Source organism: Carassius gibelio, chromosome B9 (genome assembly GCF_023724105.1).
Source record: "Carassius gibelio isolate Cgi1373 ecotype wild population from Czech Republic chromosome B9, carGib1.2-hapl.c, whole genome shotgun sequence".
In the NCBI taxonomy this organism is placed as follows: domain Eukaryota; kingdom Metazoa; phylum Chordata; class Actinopteri; order Cypriniformes; family Cyprinidae; genus Carassius; species Carassius gibelio.
In genome coordinates this window covers 3,018,620-3,040,526 of record NC_068404.1, presented here as the reverse complement: position 1 = coordinate 3,040,526, position 21,907 = coordinate 3,018,620, and the positions used below count along the sequence as shown (strand labels likewise).

The 21,907-nt window shown below is 37.6% G+C and overlaps 2 protein-coding genes across 2 annotated transcripts in view; one reads left to right on the top strand and one right to left on the bottom strand.

Moving 5' to 3' along the window:
* Positions 1–828: 828 nt before the first annotated feature.
* Positions 829–21,907, bottom strand: part of LOC127965256 (uncharacterized) — a 128,037-nt gene continuing 106,958 nt past the window's right edge. The window contains exon 2 of the mRNA XM_052565955.1: positions 829–881. The gene's annotated coding sequence lies outside the window, so the exon portion shown is untranslated. The remainder of the gene's footprint in view (positions 882–21,907) is intronic.
* On the top strand, positions 16,574–19,359 carry LOC127965259 (transcription factor Sp5-like). Its single transcript, XM_052565957.1, has 2 exons — positions 16,574–16,891; positions 17,571–19,359. The coding sequence occupies exons 1-2, from the start codon at positions 16,841–16,843 to the stop codon at positions 18,621–18,623; spliced, it is 1,104 nt and encodes a 367-aa protein (XP_052421917.1). The 5' UTR covers positions 16,574–16,840; the 3' UTR covers positions 18,624–19,359.

Below are 21,907 nucleotides of genomic sequence, written 5' to 3'. Positions count from 1 at the left end.
CCGAGAGGTCTCAGTCCCTCCATTGAAGCTGTGTACGGTTTACTGCCAAGTCCAGAAAGGTAAGAAAAACATCATCAAAGTAGTCCATGTGACATCAGAGGGTCAGTTAGAATTTGTTGAAGCATCAAATTTTGGTCCAAAAATAACAAAAACTACGACTTTATTCAGCATTGTCTTCTCTTCCGTGTCTGTTGTGAGCGAGTTCAAGTGTAGTGATATCCATTTCCAGAACAGATCATTTGATTTAACTGGCTCTTCTTGAAGCAGTTCACTGAATCAAACTGAATTGTTTGAAACGTTTCGCGTCTCCAATACGCATTAATCCCCAAATGACTTAAGCTGTTAACTTTTTTAATGTGTCTGACACTCCCTCTGAGTTCAAACAAACCTATATCCAGGATTAATTCATTTACTCACAGTACACTGACTGAACTGCTGTGAAGAGAGAACTGAAGATGAACACCGAGCTGAGCCGGATAATGAACAAACGATTGACTCGTTCTTGAGTCAAGAACCGGTTGTATCGGTTTTCAAATCACCATTAGTGATGGGAAGGTCGGTTCTTTTCCGCGAACCGGTTCTTTCTTTCTTTTTTTCTTTTTTTTTATTTATATAGTGCTTTAAACAAAATACATTGTGTCAAAGCACTGAACAACATTCATTAGGAAAACAGTGTCTCAATAATGCAAAATGATAGTTAAAGGCAGTTCATCATTGAATTCAGTGATGTCATCTCTGCTCAGTTAAATAGTGTCTGTGCATTTATTTGCAATCAAGTCAATGATATCGCTGTAGATGAAGTGACCCCAACTAAGCAAGCCAGAGACAGCGACAGCGGCAAGGAACCGAAACTCCATCGGTGACAGAATGGAGAAAAAAACCTTGGGAGACTGAATCACACATGCACAGTATCATCAGCTCTTCTGTTCTCGAATCAGACGCGTCTGACAGAAACTGTTCTTGACTCGTGAATGAGTGAGTCTATTGTTCGTTATCTGACTTGGCTCAGTGTTCATCTTCAGTTCTTCACAGCAGTTCAGTCAGTGTACTGTTTGAGTACATGAATTACTCCGGGATATTGGTTTATTTTGACTCAGAGGGAGTGTCAGCCACATTAAAAAGTTAACAGCTTAAGACATTTGTGGATTAATGCGTATTGGAGACGAGAAGCATTTCAAATGATTCAGTTCAATTTGGTTAATTGGTTCAAGAAGATAGGGTTACATCGAATGATTCGTTCGCGAACCAGATATCACAAACTGCTTTGTTTTGAACTCTCTCACAACAGACACGGAAGAGAAGACAACACTGAATAAAGTCGTAGTTTTTGTTATTTTTGGACCAAAATGTATTTTCGATGCTTCAACAAATTCTAACTGACCCTCTGATGTCACATGGACTACCTTTCTGGACATGGACAGTAGACCGTACACACAGTTTCAATGGAGGGACTGAGAGCTCTCGGACTAAATCTAAAATATCTTAAACTGTGTTCAGAAGATGAACGGAGGTCTCACGGGTTTGGAACGACATGAGGGTGAGTCTTTAATGACATAATTTTTGGGTGAACTATCCCTTTAAGTATAGAAAACATAGTCTCGGAAGTGCGCTTTCTTTAGGTAAATTTAAATAAACATTTATTTCATAATATTATATGCTAGTTTTTAAAAATGTACATTTAAGATTTGAATTAAAAGTGCACATTCAGTATATTTAAACACACTTCTTTTTCACAAGGTTATGCTACTCATACAATTAATAATATGCAAACGCATTCTTGTACCAAGTAATAAAATGAGTGTAGAGAATTAATATAGAATTAATAACTATACAATAATATACAAGTTTATATGTGGTCTCAGGTAGACCTGTGTGTTATAAAATGAACAGTGTCTTTTCAGAATGTTTAAATGGTCAGTCCAGCATTGCAAATCAAGGCTGCATCTCATTGTTAGTTTTACTTGATCTTAGTGCTGCGTTCGACACCATAGATCTTGACATACTTATAGATCAATTACAAAACTATACAGGAATTCAAAGGCAGGGTTTAAGATGGTTTAGATCCTACTTGTCCGATTGCTTCCACTTTGTTTATTTAAACGGGAGTCATCTCAATTATCACCAGTAAAGTATGGAGTGCCACAAGGATCTGTCGAAGGTCCTCTGCTATTTTCAATATATAATAACAATAAAGCAATAATTATTGCTTTATTAAATTGGCTTCAGACATGACTCATACAGTCAGATTTTAGAAACTCAACCATCTGTAGAAGAAGATGAATGAAGATGTATCCTCTGCACAGGACTGGCAGTGGCAGCATCTCTCTCTGTTCTTCAGAGAAACATGTTTCAGTCTTCAGTAACTTCAAGCACAGCATTACAATCCCAACAATATGAACAAGTCACTCATTAGCTTCTTTGTTATTTGTTGCCCTTTATTTTTTCTATTTTTTTCACCACTTTCTGTGACTGTAGTCTTGTTTGCTATGGCAGACTGTCGGATCAGACACGTTTCACCCTAATACACCTGACAGACAGTGCAGATGTCACATGGTATGAATGAATGAAGAATTTAATGACAAAGCTCACTGAGTTTGGAGACGTTGATGTCCTGTGGTGTCGTTAAAGTCATTCAGGACACAACAGCAGTTATTCTGCAGAAACTCTGACTTTCTGATGACTTTCTACACATATACAGTGGCCCCACACCATACTTAGACATTAAAAATACATTAACGTCTCTGCATTATCAAACCAAGTGGCATTTATTTTAAAGATAGCAAACACAGTCTTAAAAGAAAACATTGACAGAAATTGAACTAATAAAATAAATAACTATACATGTAAAATTGTGAGATATAAATGTACAAAATTGTCACAAATACCTTTTATTTATATTTTATGGCAGATTAAAAAAAAACTGAATTGGGAGACTCGGAATTGCATTAAAGAAAGAAAATATGTGCTTATAATATTACATAATTCACACTTTTCCCCACATATTTGCAAGAAAAAGCCCAAATTGTGCAAACCAGTGTTAATTTTGACAGGCATTTTTGATTTAGTCTTAGTCTTTATCTTGAGACAAAAATGCTTAATAGTCTTAATCACATTTTAGTCATTTGAATCTTTAATAGTTTTAGTCTAGCTTTAGTCGACGAAAAGTCATTGCATTTTTGACAACTTTTAGTGATTACTATTGGTCAAGCTGAAGTTACCAACATTTATTTTGGTAGCTATTTTATATGTAGTCTTCAAACTAAAATATTCATTAATAATTCTCTATTGGTACTGAGGTCATTGTTTCAGATCACTAGTTTGCTTTTTTTGTAGACTATCCAACCACTGTGCCTGCCATACTGAAAATAGATCACAGTCTATGGACTTTTGCCTATAGGATGTATTTTGAATGTCCGGACGCGGCATACATTTTGTCATGGTTTTTATCATCAAATATTAGTTTTAGCTTGTCAACGTCTCATCTTTGTCACAGATTTTTTTTTTATCGTTAACGAATATTTTCTGTCATTGTCTTTGTTAACGAAATTAACCCTGGTGCAAACATTTTTTTTTTTATTATTACATAGTGAAAAGGAGCTTTTTATATAACTGATTAAGGCCCCGTCCACACGGAGACGGAGCTTACCCCAATCCGATCTTTTTTTTCCTCGTCTCAAGAAATATCCGCGTCCACACGAAATCGCATAATGATGTAGAATACATTCCAGACCAGTATGTGGCGCTGTAATTCTGCCACAGAGATACATTAAAAACAGAGAAGAAGACTTGGACTATGCTCATAAACATTGCGCGTGGTACACAAACGAACATGGAACAATACATTTATTAATCTGTGTTAATGTTAGTTAATAAAAAGACAATCGTTCAGTGTTTGTTCATGTTTTTGTTGCTGTTACGTGATGTAGAGGTGTCTGACTAGGGGGGAGCCGTGGGCTGATGACGTCATCGTTTCAGAAAATATAAGTATTAGCCGTCCAGACGAAAACGCAAAGACGGCGTTTTCAAATTTATCCACTCTGGGACCCAGTTTCAAAAAATAGCGGTTTCACCTGATGAAAACGCCGGGTCCGTGTGGACGAAACGCCTTTCCGATAAAAAATTTGTGCATATTCACAGAAAACGCCGGATGGACGTGTGGACGGGGCCTAAATGAAATCAACCAGTAATGTGACACTTTGTGGTTGTGAATTTTGTTACATAGTAGTGCATGATGTTGATATTTAGTGTGATTGTCTACACCTTTGGTTCCTCTGCTAGTGGAACCGTGTCATATATCCACTGAAAATCACTAAAACACCAACTGAATAAAAGACATTAAACAAAAAGTAGGAAAAAAAAAGGTAGTGAAGAGAAAATCAGTTGTTGACACTTGCTTTGATATTTTATACCTACTGCCGTAACACTCAGACGTTTAAGTGTAGTTTCAAAAAAGGTTCTTATATAAAGTTGTGAAGGTAATTCACCTATTTTTTTATATCATAAACAATAAAATGGTGCTGAAAATCAAATAATAACTGAACTAAACATTTAATGAATGTGTATTTAAAAATATTTTAAAAGAAATTGTCCTCATTGTGTAAAACTGCTTTTTAGGGCCCTTCCCCTTTGAGATTTTTATGACAACCCTGCACTCTCAGAGATGGATTTGACCTTATCTCGTAGCGTCAGGCAATATCTGCATTTCAAAGCCTCTCATGGTTATGGAAAGTTTGAGGAATACCCTACAATGTCTTTCTTATTTTTGATTCACATCCTTGATATAATTCTTTCATTAAACACAGTTTATCAAACCAATAATGATACAATCATTAATTTGAATTCTCCTCAAGGAGGCAGATAACATTAGCACATGAAAAGTGATTCTTCGCGTTTGATCCCCCCTCAGAGAAACACGGAGACAAAAAGACATGAAGAGAGCAAGATAAGACTGTTATGAATGCCTCGCATTTCAAATTGTTTTCAACTTTGTTCTTTTAAAAAAAAATTTTATTACTTTTTCTCCAAATCTTTTATTCAACACCTCCATTCATGGATTTGCCGTGATGTTGGTTGTAGATGAGGAATTCTGGACATAGCTCTCTCTGGGATGAGAAGGGCCACACCACGCACACAAGCTGTTTTGTGACGCTGTTTTTTTTTTTTTTTTTTAATTTGCATATCATTTGGTTCATCTGCAGTTGTTGACCCCGCAGGGCCCACAAGAAAATCTGATCTTTAGTAAAGATGTAGACAGATCTTTTTCTCTCAAACACCCTCCATGTCTTTCAATTGCTTTCAGGTCAAAAAAGCTTGCTTGCCTTATTGGCAAGGTTACATTTTCAATATTTTCAAAGAATAAATAAATATTGCACACATATTCAAACACTTGCGATATTAGACAGATATTTACAATACAAATGGTGGCTATCAGGTGATGTACATGAGTGTGTTTTTGAACTTAAATGTAAACAAATGGTCTCACCATTGATGCATATCTGTGTGTTTGTTGCCAATTGCCAAAGTAATTTATTGTGATTTGATGGTTTTCCTCCAATACTGCTGTCAGTCCATTTGATTTACAAGTCTGCTTTGTTCTCAAAACTCAGTCAATTTGATAATACCTAGAATATCAAAATCAACTGCGGGCGGCAGATCCTTTTCCTATTTAGCGCCTAAACTCTGGAATAACCTACCTAACATTGTTCGGGAGGCAGACACACTCTTGCAGTTTAAATCTAGATTAGAGACCCATCTCTTTAACCTGGCTTACACATAACATACTAGTATGGTTTTAATACCCAAATCCGTTAAGGATTTTTAGGCTGCATTAATTAGGTAAACCGGAACCGAAAACACTCCACATAACACCCGGTGTACTTGCTACATCATTAGAAGAATGGCATCTACGCTAATATTTGTCTGTTTCTCTCTTGTTCCGAGGTCACCGTAGCCACCAGATCCAGTCTGTGTCCAGATCAGAGGGTCACTGCAGTCACCCGGATCCAGTACGTATCCAGACCAGATGGAGGATCAGCACCTAGAAAGGACCTCTACACTCCTGAAAGACAGCGGAGCCCAGGACAACTAGAGCCCCAGATACAGATCCCCTGTAAAGACCTTGTCTCAGAGGAGCACCAGGACAAGACCACAGGAAACAGATGATTCTTCTGCACAATCTGACTTTGCTTCAGCCTGGAATTGAACTACTGGTTTCGTCTGGTCAGAGGAGAACTGGCCCCCCAACTGAGCCTGGTTTCTCCCAAGGTTTTTTTCTCCATTCTGTCACCGGTGGAGTTTCGGTTCCTTGCCGCTGTCGCCTCTGGCTTGCTTAGTTGGGGTCACTTCATCTACAGTGATATCATTGACTTGATTGCAAATAAATGCACAGACACTATTTAAACTGAACAGAGATGACATAACTGAATTCAATGATGAACTGCCTTTAACTATCATTTTTATATTATTGACACACTGTTTTCCTAATGAATGTTGTTCAGTGCTTTGACGCAATGTATTTTGTTTAAAGCACTATATAAATAAAGGTGACTTGACTTGACTTGACTTAGAGATGGCAAAAACTTTATGAAGGTTTTTTTTTTTTTTTTTTTTTTTTTTTTATTATGAAGAAGTGGAAGAGTTTGCCTATATTTCTGTTGAAATGATGTATGACATTTTTTAACAACCCAATCTGGCATTTTTCAATAGATTTCTGCCACTAAAGAAGTGGATCAATTTGCTCAATCAAATTTTGATCAATTCATCCCATTTTAATTATTATAATCAACACTTTGGGGTAATGAATCATCAGATCAATCTGCTCATCCTGCACATTTAACCCTCTGGGGTCTGAAGTGATTTTGGGGTCCTTGAGATGTTTTGACATGCCCTGACATATTTCAACTACTTACTACTGTTGGTCAACGTGTGATATATATATACAGGTACTGGTGATATACTGTTATTCGAATATCATCAGAAAGTTATTTCACTAATTTCATTCAAAAAGTGAAACTTGTCTATTATATTAATTCATTACACACAGACTGATATATTTCAAATGTTTATTTCTTTTAATTTTGATGATTATAACTGACAACTAAGGGAAATCCCAAATTCAGTATCTCAGAAAATTAGAATAGAACTTAAGACCAATACAAAGAAAGTATTTTTAGAAATCATGGCCAAATGAAAAGTATGAACATGAAAAGTATGAACATGAAAAGCATGAGCATGTACAGCACTCAATACTTAGCTGGGCTTCTTTTGCCTGAATTACTGCATCAATGCGGCGTGGTATGGAGTCGATCAGTCTGTGGCACTGCTCAGGTGTTATGAGAGCCCAGGTTACTCTGACAGTGGCCTTCAGCTCTTCTGCATTGTTGGGTCTGGCATATCGCATCTTCCTCTTCACAATACCACATAGATTTTCTATGGGGTTAAGGTCAGGCGAGTTTGCTGGCCAATTAAGAACAGGGATACCATGGTCCTTAAACCAGCTTTGGCACTGTGTTGGAAGTCCTGTTAGTAAATGAAATCTGCATCTCCATAAAGTTGTTTAGCAGCAGGAAGCATGAAGTGCTCTAAAACTTCCTGGTATACGGCTGCGTTGACGTTGGACCTTAGAAAACACAGTTGACAAACACCAACAGATGACATGGCACCCCAAATCATCACTGACTGTGGAAACTTTACACTGGATCTCAAGCAACATGGATTGTGTGCCTCTCCTCTCTTCCTCCAGACTCTGGGACCCTGATTTCCAAAGGAAATGCAAAATGTACTTTCATCAGAGAACATAACTTTGGACCATTTAGCAGCAGTCCAGTCCTTTTTGAAGCGAGACGCTTCTGACGCTGTATGTTGTTCAAGAGTGGCTTGACACAAGGAATGCGAAGCTGAAACCCATGTCTTGCATACGTCTGTGTGTAGTGGTTCTTGAAGCACTGACTCCAGCTGCAGTCCACTCTTTGTGAATCTCCCCCACATTTTTTATTGGGTTTTGTTTCACAATCCTCTCCAGGGTGCAGTTATCCCTATTGCTTGTACACTTTTTTCTAGCACATCTTTTCCTTCCCTTCGCCTCTCTATTAATGTGCTTGGACACAGAGCTCTGTGAACAGCTAATGCAATGACCTTATGTGTCTTGCCCTCCTTGTGCAAGGTGCCAATGGTCGTCTTTCGGAAAACTGTCAAGTCAGCAGTCTTCCCCATGATTGTGTAGCCTACAGAACTAGACTGAGAGACCATTTAAAGTTTTTGAGAGTTTTTAATTATCTGATTAGAGTGTGGCACCAGGTGTCTTCATTATTGAACCATTGCACAATATTAAAATATTCTGAGATATTTAATTTGAGATTTGAAATATATCAGTATGTGTGCAATGAATGAACATAATATACAAGTTACACTTTTTGAATGGAATTAGTGAAATATATCAACTTTTTGGCGATATTCTAATTATATGACCAGCACCTGTATATGTATATGTATACATAACTTCAGATGTATAACTTCATAAAAGTTGGGGTTTAGGCATCAAAAGTAACTAAGTAACTAACTGTTTTATGGATGCACTCTCAGGAAAAAAAAAAAAAAAAGGTACAAAAGATTTCACCGGGGTGATACCTTTTCAGAAGTCACACCATTGTACCAAAAGAGTCCATAATAATACATTATAGGTTAATATTAGTAGGCATACCTAAAAAGGTTTTTCTGAGAGTGTGGTAACTGTAATATTTTTACTGAAATCTTATTAGTATTAGATACACTACTAGTTAATGCAGAAAGTAATATTATTACTGTAACTAGATTCTGCCCAATACTGCTTATAACAAACACTCATTAACCAGATTTGGGTTTTGGAATTCATTTTTATGTTCAACTGAAAGTGTAGATTTATTTCGGTCACACTTTATTTAAAGGTCCAATTCTTGCTATTAACAAACCATTAACTATAACATTTGCCTCAATAAACTCCTAATTTGCTGCTTATTAATAGTTAATATGTATTAAGTATTGGGTAGGATTAGGAATGTAGAATATGGTCATGCAGAATATGTGCTTTATAAGCACTACTAACTGCCAATATGTTAATAATAGGCATGCTAATAAGCAACTAGTTATAACAATTGGTCCCCGTGCTAAAGTGTTACCTTTATTTCTTGTTAATTACAAAGTACATGTGGCTTTACATGTACGATTATCGAAATGCATTAATGCTTAATTATAAAGGACAGTAATTCCTATGCCTGCAGACAGAAGCAGATAAATGATCATCATAAAGTTGTGTTAATAAGACGTTTGGCTAGCGTGAGTGTGCTGAATAGTTCTAGTGCTAATCACAGCTGGCTGTGTCCAGTTTTCTAGCGCTTGGATGAGGCAGTAATGAGAATATTCTGCGAGTATTATTCCCCGTCTGAGAATATTTAGTTCCTCTGAAAAGCGCCAGCTGAAATAGGTCACTCTAACACCCGCGAGTGCCTCTTTAAAGAACATCGAATCCATTAAGAGAGATCTTGTTCCCTAGATTATTCTGGCCCTGATTTGCCATGGAAATCAATTTTGAACAAGCTCTCTAGTTTTTGTGCTTGCCTCTGAAGTTCGCCCTTTTATGGTGTAAACTGTTCTTCAGTGGGCATCCTCGGCTAACCGAGACAACATCAGACTGAAGAAAGTTTGTGTGACGTATTGTTTAATAATCAGAAGCAGGTTGAGAATTAAACAGAGCTGTGGAACTGTCAAACACAATGCTTTTATTGACAAGCTAAAGCAATCGATGGACCCTAACTTGTGTCTGCTCCGGTAAACAATGCTGGGCCTGCACCTGTGCTCTTTAATATCTCAATAAGTCTCCATAAAACCAGGACGGCCTATTCTTTGTGCTCATTAAAGCACCCTCTGCATCTGGAGCACCGGGCGATCTCTTTTAATGTGGTCGGCACACAACGCCGAACAGTTTTCCCCTGTTTGTTCTAGAGCATGTGTTTTCTTTTCCAAGTATGTGGAGATATTTTGCAGCCGTAATCTTTAGATAGAGCAGTATTTATTGTCAGACAGCACACTCTCTCATACTAATAGACAGGGTGGACTTCAAAGGGGGAACACAAATAGACTGGCATTGTCCTGTCTCTATATCCCCTAGAGTTCAAAGGAAGAGTTTTGAATAGCAGTGTTTCCAAAGCCTCTCTTTCAAACCTGCTGCGATATAAAGCAGGTAACCTGCCATTGATACACAAGAAACACACACACTCCTGCGTATATGTTCATTTGCTATGTGAGCCACATCTCGTAATCGCGTCGGGATAATAAGACTGGGAATGAAAGTAAACACTTTATTTTGCCGTCTTTGCTCGCCGCCTCTCAGAATAAACAGGTACTTTAGGATATTTAAAGATTAGCGGTGTGCTGCTTTTACGCTGACTGATGTGTGACAGACAGACATAAGAGCCAAACAGATGTCGGGTGCAGGAGTGGGCGCCCTCCCCGAAGACCGATTTAATGAAGAACCGCGGAAAGAGAGCGAGGTAGAGGAGAAAGACAGAAGGAGAGAGCGGGGTAGCGTAAGATGTATAAAGAGAAGGGCTGAGAGGGGGAGAAGGAGATAAAAGAGTGAGTGGAGTACGCACATCAAAGACTTGTTAATGATGCTGGATGCCATTAGGGCTTGTAGTGGCCTTTGTTTCGGTTTCCTAACACCTGCAATTTGTTGAGGGCTTTCTATGCCCCGCTGAATTACCCACATTTGCATGAGCACTAAGTGAATACCGGAGGGATAAAAGTGGGAGATTTTGCCCCACTGCATTTGGACTTGAATGTGGGCTATGGCCAAATCTGGCCAATGTTCAGCATCTGTCTCAGGAGTAATTGCTATTAGCCAACTGGGTCTAAAAGATATACCAAACTTACTTTGCCAGTTGATTTACATGAACTTAAGTGTGTTTCCTCAACTATAGACTCTTTTAGATCTCAAAAAAAAAAAAAATCCAAAAGTTTCCGGAAACTTTTCACCACTGCTTAATTTATTTTTATTTGTTTTTTGTTTTTGTTTTTTACATTTAAAAATGACTTTATGTGTACATTTCATCATTGTAGCCAGATTATTCATCCTAAAATATAAAAATAATAATTTTAAAAAATGATATTGTTAAAACTGTATTTAAAAATGTTATGATTTGTTGCATTACTAATTGGTAAGATTTTTTTTTTTTTTTTTTGGAAAGCATTTATTTATGATTTTTTTTATGCTCACCAAGACTCGTTTATTTGATCGGAAATGCTGTAAAATAGTAATATTGTGTAATGTTATTGCAATATAAGATAGTTTTATAGTTGCATATATTTTTAAATAATAATTAGTTATTTTGATCAAAGAAGAATTTTCTGCATCATTAATCAGTGTCACATGATCCTTCAGAAATCATTCTAACATGCTGATTTGATGTTAAAAAAAATGTTGAAAACAGTTGTGCTAATTAATATTTTTATGGAAACTGTGATACACAAGTCCAACAGAACTGCAATATATATTTTATTGTTTTGCAAACAAGCTTTTAGTTTGTAAAACTTTGTAAAAGTGGTTAAAATATGATTAAATTGTTAATGTAGGGTAAATAAAAACTGTCAAATCAGTATTAGCAAGCAAAAGAAAATATTTAAAATTTATTTTCCAGCACCGAAGGCTATAACAAAGACACAATGAAACAGAATGATGAATTTGATGCATCTAAATCTGCTGCGAAAAACAAAAATTAAATAGACTGTGAAACGTGTGATTTAAGGGAGTTTATCTTTCCAAAAGTGCCTATAGTTGAAGAAACAACTCTGAGCCTGAAAATGCATGAGTCTGTAATCGTGAGGTATGATCTGAAGTCTGTCCTGCATGAGCACGGCCATAAGGAAGCACATGTAGCCCATATCTCCTGAAAATGAGCTCAAGTTTCTTTTCCTGCGGGGCTTGGATAGATGTCTGGGGAAAATCAGAGCATGAAATTGCGATTAGCCCCTGTTGTTTGTGCAGACCAGGAACAGGCTACAGGACTTGGCGTGGCCGAAGGTGTAACCTGTTTTGTTTGGCCTTGCTGAAGCCCTCCCAGATGGTGCTCGCAGCTGCCACTGAGTAAACGCAAGCAGGACGAGCGCTGAGAGAAGAAGTGGCCACGACCTGTTTACATTCAGGAGAGACAACAACAAATCTGTCCCTCACAGTCAGAGCAAGCCGTGGTTTCTTACAGCTCGTCATAATCATACACACATAACCATTATGGGAAGTAATTCACCTAATTCAGCTTGAAACATTCGCTTCTCTACACTAAGCACTACAGAATATTAGTTCTGCAATCACAAAAAAAAAAAAAATTGCTGTGTTTTTGTCAGTTTATTTTTATTTTGTATATATATATATATATATATATATATATATATATATATATATATATATATATATTTTTTTTTTTTTTAAATCAAACTAAATGATGCGAAAATGAGAAATGTTTCCTGACATAAAATAAGTTTAGTTTTTTTGTTATATTTTATTTCAGTTAGTATTTATTTCAAGTAATTAAACTTTTTTCATGGTTATTAGGTTTAGTTTTAATTATTGACCCTGAGTGAGATGACTAATGGGATTTAAAATAATCCCTAAAATGCCAAACTAAATATTTAATATCTCAGTTTTGTCCGTGATTCAAACACAGATTAAATGACACAAAGTCTGTTGCTTCTGATTCACCGATTTTCATGCTAAAAATAAAAATACCCCAGGTATTCTCTCAGGTCTACTTAAAATTTTTTAGAAGGGGTCGAAATTATTTCTAAAATTTTAATCAGATTTGGCAAGATACTTTGTTTGCAAATTAATTTTAATTTAAATTCATCAAATTCTCCCAAAGCCTAACAATCTGAGCTGCTATCTACAGCTACTTTATACGTCTATTATTGTATTCAAGTGATTCTATATGCATTTCACAGATTTGCAAACAAGAGCATGCGGAAGAAACTTTATTTGAGATGAAGTTGACACTTAATATAAGTACAGCTGAGAAATTTCTGAATATCTCATATTCCAGTTGGACAGCTATTGTTTAATATTGATTTGCGCACAAAACTAAATGTTAATTATCTTGCTTTCTGTGATTAATTCAGCAGCGAGGAGAGCCTCGATTGTCTCAAGGACAAATCTGCACAGTGCTTCAAACCAAATCCGACCGAATCTAAAGTGAGAGTAAAAATCCATAAACTAGATGTTCTGGCCCCTGTGTATAATCCTAAACCTCTGATCACGCTGGAGGAAGCCAGACGTGACCCCCACAGTTACCCCGGGCCGGCGGGAACAGAGCGGGTCAGAGCTGTGATGCCACACACAGCGGTGAACGGGTGTTTAAGGGGCGACCTCTCCCTCATCTCCTGACCCGAGGCCCGTCAGCACACCACTCCAGCCTGAGCACAGGCAACAGGATCAGGTTTCAGGGGAAAATGTTGGAAATTAGCAAGAGCAGAGTCAGGCTCAGAACACAATGGCAGCTCTCTGTCAGGGGGAGACTTCAAAGAGCCGCTGAGTGACTGCTCTGAGTTGGACTTTGTTGTAGATCACTGAGGAAATTCACAGATGTTTTCTCATACGAGACACCATTACTGAGGCTCTCGCACCCGGTAGCCCCGAGCATTTCTCTGCCTTTCCATCTCTCCTGCTCTTGTGTGCGAGACAGATGTGGAACCCCTTTTTTCTTTTTTGCAGACTTTTCGCTTTATTTTCTTCTGCTGTCTGTCCAGAGAGCATGAAAAGTTAGGCTCTGACCTGTCCGAAAGAAGCCTTAAAAAAAAATCAAGAAACTCACTGTTGATGCTTTCATCAAATACGCACAGACGATGCTGTGATCCTGTCAGAAGACATCCATTTAAAGTTGTGCATCACCACCAAACTCCACCAAACTTGGAGATTATAGACTGATATTTTACATTATTTGCATGTGATTTGATTCAGCTCTTGTATTAACCCTATAAATCTTAATGTTTCTTGGCATCTAAATTATCAACATGATGCTGAAAAACAGGCTTTTGAGGAATATTATTTGTTCATCTCTCAAAAAAAACATTGTATTGCATTGCTTAACATCTACGTCTGCTTTATTTGTAAAGATCATTGATTTACATTACAAGCTATCAGAATGACATTTACACCATTAAATTTGTGTTTTATGTAACCACTGAAAACTAATCACCCTCTTTTTTCTTTAATTGAAGATTGCTTTCTCCAGACTTTTGCTACAAAATATGCTGTATATATATAAAATAATGAGAGGTAAATATGTATGTAGCAATATTTTCTCAGTATTTGGATTTCCGTTTTTATTACGAAAGAAGTGTTATATATCAGTTTTCTTCTAAAATAAAACAGAAAATGCAAACTGTTGTTAATTATATAAGGACTCCCCATGGTAGCCTGTTGAACTGTTAATATTTAAAATAACATGATGACAAGAGTAAGGGCTGACTTCACTGTGCTACATTTGTTTCTGTTTTTCTGTTTTGTCTGAGCGACAGACCGAAGTGTGTACATCCTCTTGGGAGAAAGTGATCAACTTGGGTGTTTCACAAGTTTCACTTGTACAGTATTACTGTTCTCAATATAATCTTGTCAGCTGTTTTGTATCCTAATCTATCTAAAAATAAATACAATTAAAAAAATAAAGTTTTGTCATTTATTGTGTGCCAAGTACTTTTAAAACTCTTTGCATGAACCACATAAACTAAATTAAGGGTTGCAAAACTTGAGCCTGTGGCACCCAGAAATATAGGTTATAAATATGTAGTTAAACACCATATAATTGGAGGTGGCCGTTAAAGAGAATAAACAGAACTGTGCCCTCTTGCATTTCTCTGTGGACCGCAGGGAAACAGATCTCCTCCCGGTGGGAATCCCCCTCCTCCCACATTAGTCTGTGAGAAACCTTAATCCCATCAAAAGAGCTGATCTGCTTCCACATCAACCCCTCCAAACTGCTGGAAAGGGACAGTTTAAAAAGTCATAGATTAAACACATCTCTCTGTGGGAGTTTACTTGTCTTGTCTTGTCTGTTTGTTTGTTTTTTATTTAGTCTGCTGCTCATATTCGAAGCTGCACTGATATGACAGCCTGCAAAACTCCTAAACACATCCTAACTTTGAGGCACTTCTGGTTTTACGATGCTTAGTCGTTGATTCCTGTGATATTTGCGGAGGTGTCACATGCGCTGGAGACTGAAGGCTTGACTGGTTCGGGGCGGAGCAGAGGGAGGAGAACTGGAAAATGTTCAGACTTTCTCATAGATTGGATCTCCTCCTCTTTGCCAGCCTGCAAACCACACAACTAAGACATCATCATCATCATCATCATCATGTCACCTCCACACCTTGATGTTGTGGGACTGTTCTTTCCTGAATGATTTGTCTCATCAACTATGAAAACAATAAACAGTTGCTTGTGCTTTTTGGTCTTTAATCACAAGCAATTAGTGCAACCAAAGAAAATAAAAATAGGTTGAGAGCTGCTTTGTTGACCTGTTCCAGAAACAATTTCTCATCCATTTTTATTATTTGTTAAAAATTGTATGTGGGAAAATTGCTGTCTGTGTTAAAGACATATTTCATGTTTCATTAAATTAAAATGGTTTTGTTGCATTTACTCACAGGACCGATTCCCTATATTTTATTTATTTGTTTCATTTGTTCAATTTTAATGTCTTCATTGTTGTGTTTATATTAGTGCTGTCAAACAAATAAATCGCATCCAAAATAAAAGTTTTGGTTTACACAATATATGAGTGTGAACTTTGTATATTTATTATTTAGATATAAATACACATACAAGCTCATACATATTTAAGAAAAATGTTATGTTTATATATTAAATAGATTTAGATATTATATTAGTTTTATGCTTATAAATATATACATGTAAATATTTTCTAAATATATGCTGTATATTTGTGTCTTTATATATACTTAATAAATATACACTGCACACACAAATATCTAAAAAAATTGTTTTATTTTTTTTTATTTTGGATGTGATTAATTGTTTGATAGCACTAGTTTATGTATTGCACACATACAATATAAGTATATTTTATGACATGTTATATCATGAATAACTGCGAGTTCACTGTGATTTTTGGAAAGAGCTAACCAGTCAAACATGTGATGTATCCAGTATAAGCCTAAATGACGGGACAGAAAAACTACGTGTGAACTTTCTACTCAGTCAAATGATTCATCCCTCCTGAAGTTATCTCGTGAACCTGTACCAGATCTCTGGAGATAGCACACCGTCCTATTGTCGCACAACAAATCCTTAATTACAGAAAGGGGGATCGGGTGACTCTGGCATCCAATAGCGGGGTCTCCAGGCGGCGAGGGGGTCTTTGATCAAGAAAATCCAATTATTTGTGTATATACATTTCCCACATTGTGATTACTTCATTAATTGTCCCGCCTTTATCCCCACCCGTCCCATCCCCCCTCTAATAATCAGCCCTTTTATCCAGAGCAACAAACACACCATAGGAGCTTTGTGTGGATTCAGAGGATTTGCTTCCCCCTCTCAAAGAGCCGCTCTTCTTTGATGATTGGGCAGCGGCGAACTTCAAAGTCATAAATCTCACTCCTGACTGGCTGGCGGCCCACCAAAGTCCTTATCAAATCCAAAGAAGTGATCCTTCACTCCCTCAGATAGTCCAGGGATAGCTGGAGGAGAGGAAGCGACGCGCGCGCACTTGCCGTGAGAAGACGTTTTCAAGTATTCGTGAAGAAGTGAATTTGGCTGCTTTTAAACCGGGAAGCTTGGGGAACTCGAGGAAGTGTTGCCATGGCAGCTGTGGCTGTGCTGAGGAACGACACACTACAGGCATTTCTTCAGGTTTGTCAAAAGTTTGAGATGTTGTTGAAAATGTCCTTCCTTTACGCGCGTGCGGCGGATAACGGATACAAACGGTGCTCAGTGAACTCCGGCAGATATACTTTGTTTTGGCGATTTAATATAAAATAAATAAATAAATTAGAAAGACTGTAGGAGCTGTAGGACTTTAACACGATGTTTCCAGCCATGTAATTAGTAATTACAGAGTTTTTGAGAGTTTCAGTTCGATTTCCATTATCAGTAATTAATTTAGTGGAACAAAAAGTGCAATAAACTTGCTTTGCAATTATTTGTAAATTTGTAACGCTGCAGTTAAGCTGCTTGTTTTTTTTTTTTGTTTTTTTTTTGTTTTTTTTTTTTAATAGTGCACATAATTAGAATGGTAAACACCTCAGATGAAACGTCATTTTTGACAGTAAACGTATTTCACAAATGCAGCTAATGTTATGCATATTGAAATAACCAAATTCCGTAGCTTTGCCCAACTTGAGAAGAGATTAAATGTGGTTATAGTTCAATTTACTCTTTTTAAAATCAAATCTGTCATTAAAACTAAGGTAAATCATTGAACACAACATAATAATCATAATAAACAAGGCTACAAAACAAAATCTTATCTTCAAAAAGGCTTCTTTTTTATTTTTAAATGTTTTAACACTGCTCTTTCCTTACGATCCAGGACCGCACTCCCAACTCCTCGCCGGAAAACAGCAAACACTCTCCTCTGGCGCTTCTAGCGGCGACGTGTAACCGGATCGGTCATCATCACGGATCCACACCCACGGACTTTATTCAAGTTCCCTACGACACGACCCTCGGGTCTCCGTCAAGGATTTTCCACCCTTGGAGTAACGAGGCCAATCCGCAGCCCTCGCTTTCCAACAATTCTTCGTTTGGACTGTCCTCCAAATCTCACCTGCAGGGCTCCTACACCACCCACCACGAGCTCCCCTTGACCCCTCCGGCCGACCCCACGTATCCTTATGACTTCTCTCCGGTCAAGATGTTGCCGTGCTCCATGCAGTCGTTACAATCAAGCTGCCCGCCGACCTACGTGCCGGCCGTCACCTACGCAGCGCCGCCCCCCATCCCGCACGGTTTCGTCCCGGGACACTCAGGGCTAGTCCATCAGCAGCAGAGACAGCTGTCTCCAAACCCCGGGGAGGAAATACCATGGTGGAGCCTTCAGCAAGGAAACCACGTCAGCCACCCGGCGAGCCTCGGCCCGCACCGCTTCCCCATCCAGAGGGGCTTGGTGTTGGGACACACAGACTTTGCACAGTACCAAACTCAAATCGCAGCCCTCCTCCACACCAAATCCCCGCTGGCCACCGCCAGGCGCTGCCGGAGATGCCGGTGTCCTAACTGCCAGTCGTCCAGCTCCAGTGACGAGCCGGGGAAAAAGAAACAGCACATCTGCCACATCCCCGGATGCGGGAAAGTATACGGCAAAACGTCCCACCTGAAGGCGCACCTGCGCTGGCACTCGGGAGAGAGACCCTTCGTGTGTAACTGGCTCTTCTGCGGGAAGAGCTTCACCCGATCGGACGAGTTACAGAGGCACCTGAGAACTCATACCGGGGAAAAACGCTTCGTGTGTCCGGACTGCTGCAAGAGGTTCATGAGGAGCGACCATTTGGCCAAACATGTGAAGACGCACCAGAACAAGAAGAGCAAAAGTCACGAAAAGACCTCTGATTACGTCAAACGAGAAGACCTCAGACCTGTGTAGTAGTAGACTTGGATGACCATAGACTAGTGCAATATATACAATCTTCAGGATCCTCATGAAGCGAAAACATGTTTTTTTATTATCATTATTATTATTAAAAAGGTTGATGAGACTTGTAAGACTGGGAGTCTCTCTTCATTTTTTTTTGGACTTGTACATAAAATTTCAAGTCATTCTCAGTTCCTCAAGGAACCCTGGAAAACCCTGTTTCCTGTCCCTGAGCTACTCAAAACATCAACAAGTTTTGACTTGTGTTCAGATCTCTGTCTTCGGTGGAAGATTTCTTTATTCTGTAGATATATTGATAGCTTTTGTTGAATGAAAGTGTCAGTTCTCGCTCCTTGTGGGGTGTTTTAGCATGCTATTGAAAACCATCTGTTAATCTTTCGAAATTATTGTGTGAAAATAAAGAATATGACTTGTACATGCCATTGAAACATAAGGCGGTGAAGTGGAGTTATTAAGAGTGGATAGATTTATTTTTTCAAGAGGAAAAATGTGAGTTAAACAGATGTCAAAGTTTGAATTTAAGTACGCTTGAGTGTGTATCGAACAGAGAAACAGTGAAACTCTGTTATCAATGTCTAGAATGAGCCGAGGATGAAGCACTGTGAAATTTATGAGTTATTAGGATACATAGAGCTCTTATGTTCAGTTCAAAGGACAGTTTTTTTTTACAGCATCATGTGAGTTTAAGAACAAAGTCTGCAAAAATGACAATAAAACAAACGCTAAATAAATGACATCAACTGTAGTTTTCAGTTTTTCGTAGTGTCACTCGTAAGCATTTTCTACATGCTGTCAGTATTTGATATGTAAAATACATGAACACATCCCCGTACTATTCTACAAAACATGTCTGTAATAATTGTTTTTGCACTCCCTCGCAATCCTAGAATCACATTAAAGAAATATTGTGACTAACTGTATAAAAGATGTGCTACTATAACATCAGGCTCCTAAGTTCGTATAATACCATCTGTGTGACCCGATTAGAAAACTGAATATCAGAACAGTGCTCAGCTCCATCTTGATGCAACATATTCAGATGCACTGTCTGCGAGTAATAGAAAAACCTCATTTCTAGGCAGATTTCGATGTGCTTACATTCGGATCCTGATGTTGTTTTTGCTGAACTGAAATCTGAGTCAGTTTTAACCTCAGTCTCTGGGAGTATCGTAGTTCTAATGAATTCCCTGTCTGAATTATACTGAGCGTTTTGCACACTGAAAGACAAAAAAAAAATACTTAAAAGTTTATTATTATTCAGGTAGTTTTCTACTTAAAGTTTCTATTATCTTGCATAAAACTACATCCGTTTAGAATACATTAAGGATGTGTGTGTTACTGATATTTGGAAGGGGAATTTTTGGCACCTGGAAAGATCTTTGAACCCTACTGTGCAGTTTCTCCTGCAATAGCGCCTCCGTCGGTGAAATCCTGGCACACATCACTAAACCCTCTTCTAATGTTGGGCCAGTTACCTGTGTTTAGCAGTTCTAGCTATACTAGTTCTAGCTGTACTGGTTAGGGTTAGTCTCTAAAGTCTCTACAGAAGAGCAAAAACAGCAACACCTGTGCCATACTGCTCGATCATTTAAACTGCATTTATAATGGTTACAGTTTTGGCGTAAAATGTATTAATAGTAGTATTAATAATAGTTTCTTAGACATACTATACAATAATATATGTTTCATATTTTCTAACTGGGAACATGCACTGGATCTTTATCCATCAACACCAGAGAGCTGAATATTTTAACAACCATATTGTGAATTATGTAAAGGAGAGAATCCCTAATCACTGTTTGGTTGTTTGTTTGTATGTTTTTTTTTTTTTTTTTTCAAAAATTAATCCTAAAATGTTAATATGTTGATTGAACTTTATTATTAAAACAGATCCTCTATCAAAATGAATAGTGATTTTCTCAACTATATACCGATTATTGCTTTTTGTTGAATGTGTAAAACAAGAAGACTTATTATTCAGACATTCGTTGTCATCTCTTCACATTAATTCATGTTTAAGCAAGTAATTTCTTGTGATATAAAAATACACGATCAGTAAGTTAGGCCTTACACATCACGAGAAGCCTATGCAAAGTAGTTCAGCCATTCACTAAAGAGATACAAGCTGCGATAAGAGCATACTGGTATTTGCTAACAATAGTATAACATTATTAAACATTGCCAAGATGAATACTAAAATACAAGCAGAGTATAAACTAACATAATCTTGATTTACAAAATAATATCAAGTGCTCTTTAGATTTTTGACTAGAATGAATAATAACTCCAAATGTCCCAATATGAAGTGAAAGAGCAATCAGTGAAGGATCTGCGCATGTGGCTTGTTCAGGTACTGAGATACATGTCTCCACGAGCCTCTTCAGCAGCAGGCAGTGAGCTGTTCCCACAGGGCAGACGAGGCTGTTCCTCTCCTCCAGAGGCTGAGATATGGTCAGGCTATCACAGCAGCACATGTGGCGGTGCACCGAGGGACTGCTGGAGGGAGTTTGTGTTTAAGCCTCACCGTGACCTGATCTGAATGCCACACTCTGATCTTCCTTTGATGTCAGTCTGTTGAAAGGCTGGCAGAATCAGGCGTTTAGACACACGTACTTAAGCATGCATACTCGCAATCTTACATGTGCTTGTTTATTTTAGAGTATTAAATGTGAAAAAAAAAAAATAAACCCAGGCCTAGCTGAGCATCAAAGGTTGTTTGGGGTGTGTTTAAGAGCATCACTTCTGGCTGCAGAATGAAGTGATGCTTTGCTTGAAAAGAGTGATACATTTCTCACCTCATACCTACTTTTCCTTTCTTTTTTCCCCTTCTCTTAACAACCAATTTATTTACTTTTTTTTATTAAGCAGAGAAAAGATACTTTGCTATATTGTGACCTGACTGCTCATTGCTTTTAAAAAAGGATTACATATAAACATATAAAAATATTTAATATTTTTTTTTAACATAATTGTATTATGCTAATTTACTAAGTGAAATACTTCCACTAAAATATATAGTCCCTGTGCGCTATAGACAGTGTGCAGTGTTATGATAAACAAGACAAACCTGTGACCAAAATATTTTTGTTTACCAATCAGGGCCAAAACTATTAATTTATTCATTTAAATTTGTGATTGATTGATTGATTGATTGATTGATTGATTGATTGATTGATTGCAAGTTGAGTTGCATTCTGAACATTCTTTTTAGACTATGAAATCTTTCTGTTTACCATCACTGGGGTTATCATTGTTATTATTATTATTATTATTAT